General features: G+C 54.2%; 1 protein-coding gene across 1 annotated transcript; it reads left to right on the top strand.

Moving 5' to 3' along the window:
* Positions 1–12,033: 12,033 nt before the first annotated feature.
* On the top strand, positions 12,034–13,029 carry PRRG3 (proline rich and Gla domain 3; the record flags this gene model as incomplete). Its single annotated transcript, XM_081221847.1, has 2 exons — positions 12,034–12,108; positions 12,502–13,029. Exons 1-2 carry the CDS (start codon positions 12,049–12,051, stop codon positions 13,027–13,029), a joined length of 588 nt encoding a protein of 195 aa, XP_081077973.1. The 5' UTR covers positions 12,034–12,048.
* Positions 13,030–13,548: the final 519 nt, after the last annotated feature.

Below are 13,548 nucleotides of genomic sequence, written 5' to 3'. Positions count from 1 at the left end.
CCCCAGTCAGGGCAGATGGTCAAAGGGAAAATGATTGGTCAGTGAAAGGGAGGAAAATCCACTGCCAGGGCAGGTGTGCCAGGGACCTTTCAGCCACTGAGGGATCTTTTCTTCCTCTTTACAGAAGGACTGACCTCTAATCTCAGGCACTTCCTCAGCTGTCCTCAAGCCCCCAGGACCCTGGGCCCGCAGAGCCTGGCTCCCCAAGGAACACTCTGGGCCACATGGCAGGGAATTCTCAGAGGCAGTGCAACACCAGCTGCTCTGATCCCCCTAGACCTGCAAGCTCAAGATCAACAGCCTCTCCTCTTGTCCCACTTCCCCTGCCAGAGTTTGTCAGAAGAACATCAGAACTTGCTGGGAATGTTCCAAAGCCCAGGGTGAGGGTAGTGCTGGTAAAGATAGACCTTCCCTTGTGATGGTATGCAGATTTCCAGGCTGGATGAAAGAAATCAACCCAGAAACAGCCACTGTGCCGGACCATTTGCCCAAGACTAGTGTAATTTTGTACTTAACGTTGATTGAGACCCCTTGAACCAGCTGCTGTGCTAAAGTCTTGGCTTGCCTTGTCTCGTTCAGTCTTCACACGGATTTTTGAAACTGAGATCTATTATTATTCCCATTTTTCATATGAGAAACCTGAGGCCTGGAAAGGTAAAGTCACTTGCCCAAGGCACCCAGTTAGCAAATAGAAAGGCTGACTTTGAACCTAGATGGTCTGACTCCGGAGCTTGTGCTCCTAGCCAGAAATGGTGGAAGACATGGGGATGCAGGAAGCTTAGAGATGTGTTGTGTGATCAAGGATGGGGTTGTGAGAAGTTGCAAGATGAAGTGAGGGGCAGGCAGGTGTACTGAGGGGGATGTAAGTGGTCGAGAATAGGAGCTACAGTAGGAGCTGGGAGAGGAGGAAGGGAGAGACAGAAGATGGAGTCCAGTCTGAGTGGGAGGATAGGTAGTATTGGAGTGGGGCTCAGGAGTAGATCATGAACCAGCTGACGGTTGAGGAATAGATGAGGAATGTCATCGGGGGCTGTTCTGAGGTCAAGGCCAGGAAGAAGGTGAAGGTCAGTGCTTGGAGTGGGGAGACTCTGGGGGAGTGATTGAAGCTCTCTATTGCCACCATGAACTGGTCTGGGGCGAGAACGCCACCAGGCTGGGCTTAGAATCAGTATGAGGTAACAGTCAGTGTTCCTGTCCCCCTTCCCAGCTTTGCACCTCTACCAACTGCCTTGTTAGGTCTTCTCCATGTTTGCTAATTTATTGTCTCTCTCCTCCAACCAGAAAGGAAGCAGGGCAGAGACTTGGTCCATTTGATTCACCTTTATGTCACCAGCAGGAGGCAGAGTGCCTGGAACATAACAGGTACTCAATAAACGCTCAGGGGCAAGGCTCAGGGAAGGGATGGTGGATTAGCACATGGGGTGTGGCTCTCGCTAGGGTGTAGGCTCAGGAAAGGTGACCTCCAGGACAAGTGAGTTTGAAGGAGAGGTGAGCTTCTGGGAAGAGGTGAAGCTCACAATGAGGTGCCCCTCAGGCTCACAAAGAGTCCAAGGAATGGAGTGAGGGGTTGGGGAGAAGGTAAGGCTTCAAAGGGTCTGGTACAAGAGCTGCTTAAATATGTGCCTTCTCAGTGACTTCAACATCCACGTAGATGATTCAACTCCTTGGTCTCTCAGTCCATTGACCTATTCTCCACCAATGCTCTTTCCCTTCTCCCTACGTACCGCAGCCACTTACTCCTCTGGTCATATCCTAACACCTTGCCTTATCTGTTACCACCACCCCTCCATAATCACCATTACATCCTGCTTTCCGAAAGTCAGTTCATTCCTTTTAGTACTACGAGAACTCCAACAGTCCTCCAACTCCAACCACCCACAGGACCCTTCAACCAGTCCCACTCTTCTTTTGCTTTTTTTCACTGTCTTTCACCAGACCTTGACTCTATCCTTACCTTCCCTCCTTACACAGTACAAAATCCACGATCAATCATCATCATTTCTCTCTAGAATCCACATGAAACTCCTATGTCCCACTGCCATTTCTTTGTACTCAACCAGCAAAACACACCCCTGATAAAATCCAACTTTCCACCTACTCTGGGTCTGCATCCGTGATGTTGAACGTGGCTGGAGAAAACCATGCAGACATGCTGAGTAAGTTCACTTTAAATTAATGGCCATTAAACCTCAAGTGAGCCCTTAGCGCAGCCCAGCAATCATGTTATATTTCCATAGAACATCCAGCCTCTCTATCTCCCAGAAGACCATTTCAAGCCTTCTCTCCTCAAACTGCTGACACCCCTCTCCCACCCCTGCTCCCAGCTGGTAGCCTGGCTTCCTGTTTCACTGAGAAAATAGGAGCCATCAGAAGAAAGCTGCTCCGAGCTCCACCATCACCTCTCCCACCTACCTGCATCTGGGCATCTCTCTCCTGCATCATCAGTTTTTCCCTCTTTACTGGCTCGTTAGCACACACACGTTACTGTGGTGTAGTCTCTCCCATATTAAAACAACCACTTTCATCTTGTCCCCATGTATCCCTACAACCACCACTCTCCCACTTCTCTGCTCTCCTTTACAGCACAACTCTTCAAGAGAACTGCCAGTCGCTACTCACTGGCATTTCCCTTTTCCCACTATGGCTTGAAAACATTCTCATCTGCCTTTATGCTCCCATGTCTCCCTGGAAATTGCTCTTAAACATCACCAATAACCTCCATATTGCTAAATACAATTCTTTGTCCTCCTCTTACTCGTCCAGACAATAGGACTTGAGGAGTTGATGACTCTCTCCTTCTTCTTTTTTTTTTTTTTTTTTTTTGTGGTATGCGGGCCTCTCACTGTTGTGGCCTCTCCCGTTGCGGAGCACAGGCTCCGGATGCGCAGGCTCAGTGGCCATGGCTCACGGGCCCAGCCGCTCCGCGGCATGTGGGATCTTCCCGGACCGGGGCAAGAACCCGTGTCCCCTGCATCGGCAGGCGGACTCTCAACCACTGCGCCACCAGGGAAGCCCGACTCTCTCCTTCTTGATACACCTTCTTCAGTTGGCTTCACATTCTTCTGGTTTGCCCCTACCTCACTGATCACTCTTTCCCGGTCTCATTTGCTGGCTCCTTCTCAGCTACGACCCCTCTAAATGTTGGCCTGCCCAGGGTTTGGTTCTCAGGTTGGTTTTCTTTTTCTACAATCACTCGTTCATTGATCTCATCCAATCTCATGACTTTTAATACGGATTAGACTCTAATTATTCTCCTATTATATCTCCAGCCCTGACCTTGCCCTTGAACTCCAGAGTCCTCTGTCCAACCTACTCCACTGCTGTCTTCCTTTAATTCAGTTCATGTACTTCCATCCTTCTTGCTCCTCTGACCAAAATCCTGAGAGCTGTCCTTGACTCCTGTCTTTCTGTCATAGCCCAATACCAATCTGTCATCAAATTTTAGTGACTCTACCATCAGAATTGACCCAGAATCTGCCTACCTCTCACCACCTCCACTGCATCACCATTGTCTCTCACCTGGATTATTTCAATAGTCCCTAAATAGTCTCCCTGCTTCTGTACCTGTCTGTTCACCTCACTCGAACAGTCCAAGTCATTACAAAGGCTTTAAGGCCCTGCATGATCGTTCACCACCCCCGTCGTGGCCTCTCTGGCTTCATCCCCTACGATCTTCCTCTCTCACTTGCCCCACTTCAGCACATGGGCCTCTTGGTTGACACTAGGACATGCAAAAGCCATGGCATCAGGGCGGAGAGCGTTTACATGCAGTGGGCAGGGAAGACCCCACAGAGAAGATGGCATTTGAGCCAAGACCCTTCTCTATTTCATTTTTATCATCACCCAACATCCTGTATCTTTGACTTCTTTGCTGTTCTGTCTAACCTCCATGAGGGTAGGAATTGTTTGTTTTGTCAGCTTCTGTAATCCCAGGTCCTAGAAGAGTACCTGGCACATAGTAGCACTGTGTAAATACCTGATGTCTTGGTGTGCTGTGGCTGCCACAACAGAGTCCCACAGGCTGGGTGGCTTAAAGAAGAGACATTTATTTTCTCACAGATCTGAAGGCCGGAAGTCTGAGATCAAGGTGTCATCAGGGTTGCTTTATTCAGAGGCCTCACTTCTTGGCTTGTCGATGGCCGCCTTCTCCCTGTGTCCTCACATGGTCTCCCTCTGTGTATGTCCATGTCCTAATCATCTCTTCTTATAAGGACACCAGTCAGATTGGAGTAGGATCCACACTAATGACATCACTTTACGTTAATTACCTCTGCAAGGTTCCTGTCTCCAAATATGGACACATTCTGTGTGGATTAGAACTTCAACATATGAGTTTAGGGGGATGCAATTCAGTCCAGAATACTTGCTTGATTTGTTGATCAGTGTACAGAGATGGATTAAGACTCTTCTGGAGTAAGGACCAGTGTTTAGACTCAGGAATGGGGCGAAGGTCAGTGAGGACATAAGAGGATGGGGGTCAACAGGGCTTATAGGAGGGTTCAATCCTGGGCTGGATGACGGTAGGGTAGAGAGTGAGGTGCCAGGATTGAATGAGGCTGGAAGAGGGTACTTCTCTCAGTCAAAGGGAGAGGCCATGTGGAGGAATTTGATGGAGTCAGTGCACTCGAGGGGTGAGGAAAGGAGAGACAGGCCAATGTTGGCAGAAAGGAGGAGGGGAGGAGTCAAACAGTGGTGGGGTGGTTGAGACCCTGGGATGGGACCATCAAGGATGTTGAGAATGTCCTCGAAGGGCAGGGTCAACTATATACTTTGAGGGGCCCAGTGAAAAATGAAAATGCAGGTCTCTTGCTCAAAAAAGTATTAATAATTTCAAGATGGTGACAGCAGAGCCTTGAACCAAGCATAGGGAACCCTTCTAGGCATCGAACTGTGTCCAACTCCATAGGTCCAACAGTCATGAAGCTGGTCCTGCCAGATGGGATCTGGATCGAAGATGGAGACAGGTTAGAAGCTCGGATCAGGTTGGGGTGGAAGGTCTATCCTCTTGCACTGTATTGGGAATTTCTGTTGAAATATGATCTGCCTTTTGCCATCTTTTTGTCTTATTAGCAACTGTACCATATACTGTTTTTCGGAGCTAGGTCTTCCCACGATGTGCTCTACACATGTGAATTTGATGTGCGCTAAGGTGTGTTTGTTGCGATCGTCAATGTAGTGAGTAAAGAGAGGCTGCACGTTGGATGTAATGAAGATGGAGGAGAGGGAGTGAAGGTTCACAGGAAGACCAGAACATCTCTCTAGGATTCAGATTATGAAGATCTGAACTGTGCAAGTAGCCTGGGGGAGATTATAAAGGAATTGTGATTTGATTGGAAAAAGAAAACGCCTCGAAGTGCACCAAACTGCCCAGTGCCTGGCCAAGGTAGAGAAACCAGTGGCCAAGCCCTTCCCATCCTGGTGCAGAGGGGGCTGTTCAGACCACAATCTAAAAGCAGAGGCGGAGGTGGGGGAAGGTTGCAGCCTTCCCCAGCCTGTCCTTGGGAGTGCCTGTAGCCATCTTGAGGGGTGGCAGGAAACCCTCTAAGGGTGCCAAAATCTGGAGGAAGCCAAGGCTCAGGCTCCCCACAGGGAGGATTCAGGGGCCAGAGCTGCTGGTGGTGTTGGGGACAATATCTTGGTGGTAAGTTGAAGGCTGACCCCCACTCCAGCTTCTCAAAGCAGCCCAGCCTCTCCTGCCTCAGCTCTGCAAGCGCCTACTAAGCCTGCTGTGGATGAGGCTCCCTGTTGGATGCTAGGGACACTCGAAGAGGCAAGGTCCCTGGCCTCGAGATAGAAGAGGCAAGTGTGCAACACAAGTGAGCAACCAAATGAACACAACGCAGCTGGATGCAGGCAAAAACCAGCACGCATCACACTCATACTTAAGCACCAGGAACCCTTGACATGACTATCCCATTTGCCCTCTTCCTCACCGTTTGAGGCAGGTACTATTATCATCACTCCTATTTGACAGATGAGGAAACTGAGATGCAGACAGGTTAAGTCACTTGCTGAGTATCAGAGAGCTGAGCTGGGGTACCGCCAAGAGTTGAAGCAGGCAGTGTGCTTCAGAGGCACTGCTATGGTTCCTTCCTGCCCTTGGCATCCACAGAAGCCCGCACGTTTATAGTCTCTGCAGACAGAGAGCTGAGAATAGAACAGTCAACACAGGTGGGGGTGGAGAATCCCACAAGACCTCAAGAGTAGAGATGTCACCTGAGCTATCTGGGAAGAATGAATACAAGTGCACAGAGGCTGACGGTGAGAGGAAAGGCATCCTGGGCAGAGAGGGAACTAGAATTAGACTGGCTTTGCTGGAGCCAGAAGCTTAGCTGGGGATGCCAGAAGGCGGTGGAAGCCATGGACCCTCACCTCACCCTGAAAGCTACATAAAGTCATCTGTGAACGCAGTGGATGTTAAGATCAGGATGGGACATGTTGGTGGACTAGGAGACCCACGAAGTCAGTTCCTGAAGAGCCTCAGATCAATTTCCCTCACCAGTCAGGGCCCAGGATCTCGCCCTCTGATCTGAGGGTGCTTTGAAAAGATACATAGCCCTTTGGGCCCCAAAGGAGCTCCATTCTCAATCCTAAGTGAACTTGATTTGTTCTGTGGAAGCCCACCCCACAGGCCAGGGAGCCGGGCCTGCTGCCTTCTTCATTGAGGAGAGGGTTCAGATGGTCTGTGCTGTGCAAAAAAGGCTCCTGCCGCCTTGGAAGAGCAAGCAAGCCAGGGGAGGACTCTGCGAACAGGAGGCAGGGATGGAGAGGAAAGCACCACTGGGAGTGGGGAAAGGGGAGGAAAATGGGGAGCTGGGCCCTGGCCAAGGCTGCCTTCTGCCAGCCCGGAGCTGAACTGGAAGCCGCTGGGGTGATGGAAGCTTTCCCTCCCTATTTTCACCAAACCGAGGGTGGTGAGCAAGTTGGTATTTCTCTGCCTGGAATGGGGGGCGGAGGTAGTTCGGGTGACGCCTTCCAGGCTCATTCTGCCCCAAAACACCAAATTGTGGGGGGGGGGCGTCAACTCCCCTGCTGGGCTGGGCTCCAGAAGCGCAGAGAACAAAAAGAGCCCCGAAAACCCAGCAGGCCGCACAGGGCCCCTGGTGGGAGGCTTTGGCAGACCCAGACCCTGAGCTCCCCTGGAACCGTCCTGCCCTCTCTTAGCAGTCCACCTCTTCCCGCGGTTCTCCCAGGACTAGTGTCATCCCTCTGCTACCAGCGTCTTGTCCTGTCACGCTGAGCCTCCCACAGCGCGGCCTCCTGAGGGCCCCACCCCCACCCAGCGCTCCCCTTGCAGGCCCAGAAGATTCCATCCTCTCCCATTTCTGCGCGTCAAGTTTCCCAAGCCCATTTCTTCCACTACTTCGCTGCAGCCCCGTGAGGGCGGCAGGATGCTCCCCATTTCCCAGATTTGACCAGAGAGAAGACTGCCGTCCTGGGACAGGGTCGGGGGGAGGTAAGTGACGAAGCCAAGGTCACCCAGTAATTGGCTGAACGCGGCCTCGACCTGGCCCTTCTTCTGCAGGCCCGCTGTCACCCTGACGAGGAAGGCCCGGGCTGCTCCGCCCCTCTTTTCTCGGCTGGTTGTCGGGGGCGGGCCCGCCGGAATGACAGGTGAGCCGGGGTGGGGGACAGTTGGGGGGTTGGGCTACGCGGGGACGCCTGGCGCGCGGGCTTTGGGTGCGGCTGCCCGAGCCCGCTGCGGCGCCGGGCTTCCGAGGGCCCGCGCCCGGGGGCACGGCGGTGCCCGCGCCTTCGGCCGAGGGTCCCGGGATCGCCCCGGGCCCGCCGGCCAGGCCCCGCCCCCCGGCGGCAAGGGCGGGGGCAGGGGCGGCGCTGGCGGAGTGGGGCGCGGGCGCGCGGTGCTCGGTGCGCGCCACCGCCCCTCCGGCCCAGCTCGCCGGCCCGCCCTCCCTACCCCCTCGGCCCGCTCTCGTCGCCCCCCACTCCTTCTCCTCTCCTCGGCCCGGCGGCCCGGCGCGCGGTGCGGCGCGACGATTGCGGCCTGGCGCCCGGGGCGCGGTGGTCGTGGCGCTCGAGGGTGGCGCGCAAGGCGCGGGGCGCGAGGCCAGACCTGGCGCGGCGGGGTGTGGGGGGCGGGCAGCGGCGGAGCCCCCAGAGGAGAGCAGGGCCAGGGGGTACCGAGGTATGGGTAGGGCCTGGGCGTCCGGCTGCGAGGGGCGGGAGCCCCAGGCGCATTTCGGCCCCGGCCGGGCTGAGCCACGGGGCGCCCCGGGGCGGTGGGAGGGCAGCGGGGCGGGGAGGGAGGGCGGGAGGAGACGGCTGGGCCGGGCCGGGGGGCTTGGCCGACGGGGAGCAGGTGGGCGGGGACAGGGGCCCTGCTGGAAGAGGCGCAGCAGCGAGGTGGCGGGCTGCGTGCGCAAACAGGGCTGCCGCCTCCTGGGCCTGGAGAACGGTGAGGCCGCTGGGGTCGGGCGCCCCAGCCCCGAGGGCACGGTGCCGCGTCCAGGGCCACTGAGCTGGGCGCTGGGCCCTGTTGGGGGAGGATCTGGAGGCCCGGTCGGGCCAGGGCGCTGGGGGTTCACCAGCAGACCCAGTTGCTGGGCCAGAAGCAGGAGTTCTTGGGCAGGGCTCTGGTGGCGGGCACTGGTGGCGGGCGACGGTGGGCGAGCACGGGCACTTTCAGGGCTGGCATGAGTGGAAGGGGGACGAGGAGGGCCCAGAGTTTGAGTTGGAGCGTAATTTGGGAGTTCCGTGTCATCGGGTGGGTTGATGAGTCATGAGATTTGGAGATCACAGAAGCCTTTCCTAGTGATCAGTTCTGAGTGAGGGAAGTGAAAAGGGCTGGGATTTGGAGAAACGTTTTTGAGGCCACGTCTTGGGACACTAGATGCTCAGATGGCTGCCAGTCCCCATGCGAGGGACTTTGGGAGTGATGTCCCAGAGTGGTGGGACGGGTCAGCTGCAGCCTGGCGGGGGTTGGGGGGGGCGGTTAAGGAAGGTCTTTGTGGTGGCCAGTCCCTGCCTTCCTTCCTTTCTAGGCCGTCAGGATTCAGCTGTGTTCCTGTGGGGAGTGGGTTAAAAATTCCTCCGGCCTCCACTCAGCCTTACAGTATCCACCAGGGGCAGGAGGGACATATACATGCGTGACTGCAGCAGTATTCCCTGTCGTGGAGCCCTCGCGTGCTTCCTCACTGTTGCCATAGTAACAGCCTATTGATGGTGTATTTATAGGGGAAGAAGCAGGCGCTAAATTTTGGGGAAGGAGGGGGAGGAGGCCTCAGGGCAGCAGCAGTAGTGAGGGTGGCCACAGAATTGTTAATGGAGGAGTTCCTGGCATGTCTGAAGCTTAAAAATGAGCTAATGACTTATGCAGGTGTCAGGATAACACAGTGTGGCCTATGATACGTGTGGGTGTGCATGCACCACAGTCGGGTGTGTTTGGGATAAGACATAGCTATATGGAAGCTGTTACGTAATTTCTCCACAGAAAAAATCTAAATGCAGTTCTCACTGATAAGCAGTGAAACATGTATTTTTCTGTCGTCACTTATTATTATTATTATTAAAGCCTTTGCTCATTCTTTTCAAACCCTGACACAACAGGTCCATTTTTCTTCAATCAAAAACCTTGCTGTTAGGCCTGCCACACCCACACCCTAGACACGTGACTGGCATTGGCCTTAGGGGAACCTCAGAGATCCATAATAGAAGCAGGATTTTGAGATAATATTACATCTTCTCTCCTATAATCAAACACTTGGGGTCAACTTTTCTCACAGTGGCAGGCTCATCTGTTGACAGATTCCCATGCTGATTGTTGTAGGGTGCAAAAGAGAAAGGCTCCCTTAACACAGTGTTTCCATAGATGGATGCTACATTTGCTATTTTTCCTTGAGTTTTAATTTTATTTATGATCAGTATTCTACCTGTTTGCCAAAAGGATTAGAGGGTATATTTTAAATATACATAAGGTTGAAAACATAAGTAGAAAAGTGGATACTATGTCACAGGGGAGAACACGTAAGTGTTTAACAGCTGGGCTTCCAGGGCGCCTGTCCTTCACGGTTAATGTTAATACTGAACTTCCTGGCAACCTAGGCAAAAAGGGTTACACCGTTCCTGTGTCTTACATCCAGTTAGTCATAAAACCAGAGCTTCTGCTTGGGAGGGGAGCAGTGGGGTGGTTGCTCCCAGATGTGGACAGCTTGGCCAGTGCTCCGGAATATGTGCATGAGTTGGATTGTACGTTGCGGGGGAGGGCAGTGTGCTGTGGCCATGGTTTACATACTGGCCGGATAACTCCTGAGCTTTCAGATGATAGTTCCCATCAGAGGCAACAGTCTTGTCTAGCTAGCGGCTCAGTTTTGAGCACGTCCGTTGATGTCTAGGTCCTCTGCTGCCATGTTATTTAATGCAAACAGAAGAGAGATGAGTCTGTTTCAGGAGATCCTTGCCACCCTGTCTGTGGAAGACGAACACAGCAGGTCATCCGGGCTTGGGCCATGACTTCGGAGATGGTTGTTGTAGCCCCTTGTCTCTGAGGTCTTTTCCAGCTCAAAAGTGCAGAGATTTATGGAGGACAGTGAGGAAGGCGGAACCTCAGCCTGTAGGAGTTTTTCTTTTTTGAAAGAAAACCCTCAACCCTTAGGTCTAGACTCTCTGAGTGTGTTCTTGGAAAAGGATGAGAGTGGCAGGGCTGTAAGTGGCTGCGCAGAGGATGATGTGCCCCATGGGGTGCTGCTTTGCCCTTTGACCTGGCCAGTGTGGGTGGGAGTCACATCCCAGGACCAAGAGGGTGCCCTGTAGGTTTCGGGGTGTGATTTCACCATGACTCTGCTTTTCTCCTTTGTCAGGGAAGTGAGACACTGGATCTGAGGGAGCGCCATGGCAGGTGAGTTTTTCCGGGCCCAGGCTGAGGGGGAGAAGAGCCATGCCTAGGGGCTCATGGGAAAGGGGCAAGTCTAACTATCAAGTCCTTTCCAGCTTTCCTCTCCCTGGGGGTTTTCCTGTGGCCCCTATCCAATTCGCTGGCTCACATCTTTACCCTCTCAACTCTTTGGCTCCCTTCTGGAGCGCGTGCTCCCTTGGATATGCGCAGCTCCCCAGGCCACTCTGAGAGAAACTAATATGGCAGGCCATGGGGTCTGGGGAGGGGTGCCTGCCTGGGCACCAAGAGGGGCTGCTTGACATGAGGACTAGGAAGTCCCACCTCAAGGGGAATACCAGGAGCAGATGTCACTTCTTTTATCCTCTAAAGTCTCAGCTCAGGCTTATGGGGGTGCCAATCGGCTCAGCTGGAGCTGGGGTTCCCCTTGAGAATAAGTAGATACGGTTCCCACTCCATGACATTTTTGATGGATGCATCTGTGCCCAGTCTCCAAAAGCCTAGATTCTCCATCTAGACCCTGCTACCCCGCTTCCCAGAGGCATTCTCTGGTTCATGCGCATCCAGTCTCCCGATCTACCGCAGCCTGGGTTTGTACCAGACTGTCTGGGGCAAGACTATCGATGCCAGGCCACCTGACGGCACAGGTGTCCATTCAGGTGGAGGGACACCACCCTGGCAGCGTCTTCTGGGGCTCTTTTGTGTTGCCTACAGCGTCAGCCTCAAAGGGGAATACATTCTTATGATAAGGGCCCTGATTTTCTCTTTTTGAGGCCAGACAGAAGATACTAGGTACTTTTTCACTGAAACACTCAAAATCTGTCATGTCCACGGTTCCCATGCAACATGGACTTCACTCTCAGAAGGGCCCCATTTTCCTCCAGAGTCTTGTCGGGTCCATGGTATTCTAGGCAGATGCACCGTGGCATCACAGAAAGTCAGCCCTTCCATCCCTTTTATGTGTCTGGGGTGGTGTCCCGCCTGCTGTCTCTGTCTTGCTTCCCTCCATAATGGTGCCTCTGTGCCTGGGCTGAGTCTGGTCGGCAGGAGGCTCTGGGCCCCTCCCCATTCCAGACCTCAGTGTGACTCTCTCCTCAGTGTTTCTGGAGGCCAAGAATGCCCATTCGGTCCTGAAACGGTTCCCTCGTGCCAATGAATTCCTGGAGGAGCTGCGCCAGGGGACCATCGAGCGGGAGTGCATGGAGGAGATCTGCAGCTATGAGGAGGTCAAGGAGGTGTTTGAGGACAAGGAGAAAACGGCATGTACCACCCTGGGGCTGGGCGCTGGGAGCACAGATAGCCTCAGGAATAAGCAGAGTGGGCCCTGGGGATCTCAGACGAATTGGAAGCAATGAAGGGAAGCCAGCCAAGTCCAGGCCAGGGCCACTGGGACTACAGAAGAACAGATCACCTGTCCTTAGAGTCCCATCTGCCTGACTCTGGGGGCCTCCTGACTTGTGAGTGTTGTCCTTTGTCCTCGGGGCACTCCACAGCCTCTCTGATGGCTCTCAGAGGCTAGTCAGACAGGGCAGGGCGGGGGCAGCCGCAGACCCCGCTGAACGTAAAACCAGACCCGCTGAAGGGCTCTGAGCTCCATCTGGGATACGAGAGCTTACGTGTAAGTGTCAGCCACCTTCCTCCTACTTTTGCAGATGGAGTTCTGGAAAGGGTACCCGAATGCAGTCTATTCAGTCCGAGACCCTGCGCAGAGCTCAGATGCCATGTACGTGGTGGTGCCCCTTCTGGGGGTGGCGTTGCTGATTGTCATCGCCTTGTTCATCATCTGGAGGTGCCAGCTGCAGAAGGCCACCCGTCATCACCCCTCATATGCTCAGAACCGGTACTTAGCGAGTCGCGCGGGGCACAGCCTGCCCCGGGTCATGGTCTACCGGGGCACCGTGCACAGCCAGGGGGAGGCCTCAGGGCACCGGGAGACAGGGAGCCCCGCGCAGGTGGTGCTCGGGCCTAGTCGCGGGGGTAGAACCACGGTCCGCCTCGAGAGCACCCTCTACCTTCCTGAGCTGTCTCTCTCCAGGCTGTCCAGTGCCACCCCTCCCCCGTCCTATGAGGAGGTGACTGCTCCCCAGGAAAGCAGCAGTGAGGAAGCGAGCGTCTCTTACAGTGACCCGCCCCCAAAGTATGAGGAGATAGTGGCCGCCAACCCTGACTCAGACAAGTAGTAGGACTCGTGTCCTGTCCAGCGTGAAAGCCTCGTTCAGGGGCCTCCTGTTTTCTTTTTAACTTTTTTAAGACTGTGCCACCACGAAACAGCCTTAGCCTCCTTGTTGCCAAATAATTTCCTCTCCGTGGATTTGTAGGAAGTCGGGTGTCAAAGACAGGCGGAGGGGGTAGGGATCGTGCATGCATCAACATCTCTGGGGAGAGCCACAGGCCAGAGAGCCGAGCTCTTCAAGAAGCCCTCACGCCCCTGCCATTCTGTCCTCCTGTCAGGGACTGGCTTCTCTTATGCCAAAGGAATCACCCCATTGAATTGATTGTGGTCAGAAGGTCCATAGGCTCGGGCCCGGGGGCCACGCAGCTGGTCGAAGACCTGTTTGTCTGAAGCCTCGCCACAGAGATGAGGGAGAGAAGCCAGCCCTTCAGCGCCCTTTTCCCTCGCTAGCCCTGTGCTTTCTGTCCTTGCTCCTTTGTCAAGGACAAGGACAGAAGAGAAACAAAAAGAGTAATAACACAACGAA

The sequence above is a fragment of the Mesoplodon bidens genome (genome assembly GCF_964165515.1).
Source record: "Mesoplodon bidens genome assembly, chromosome: X".
NCBI classification, from domain to species: Eukaryota; Metazoa; Chordata; class Mammalia; order Artiodactyla; family Ziphiidae; genus Mesoplodon; species Mesoplodon bidens.
Note: the sequence above shows the minus strand (reverse complement) of the source record. Positions and strands in the feature narration are given on the sequence as shown.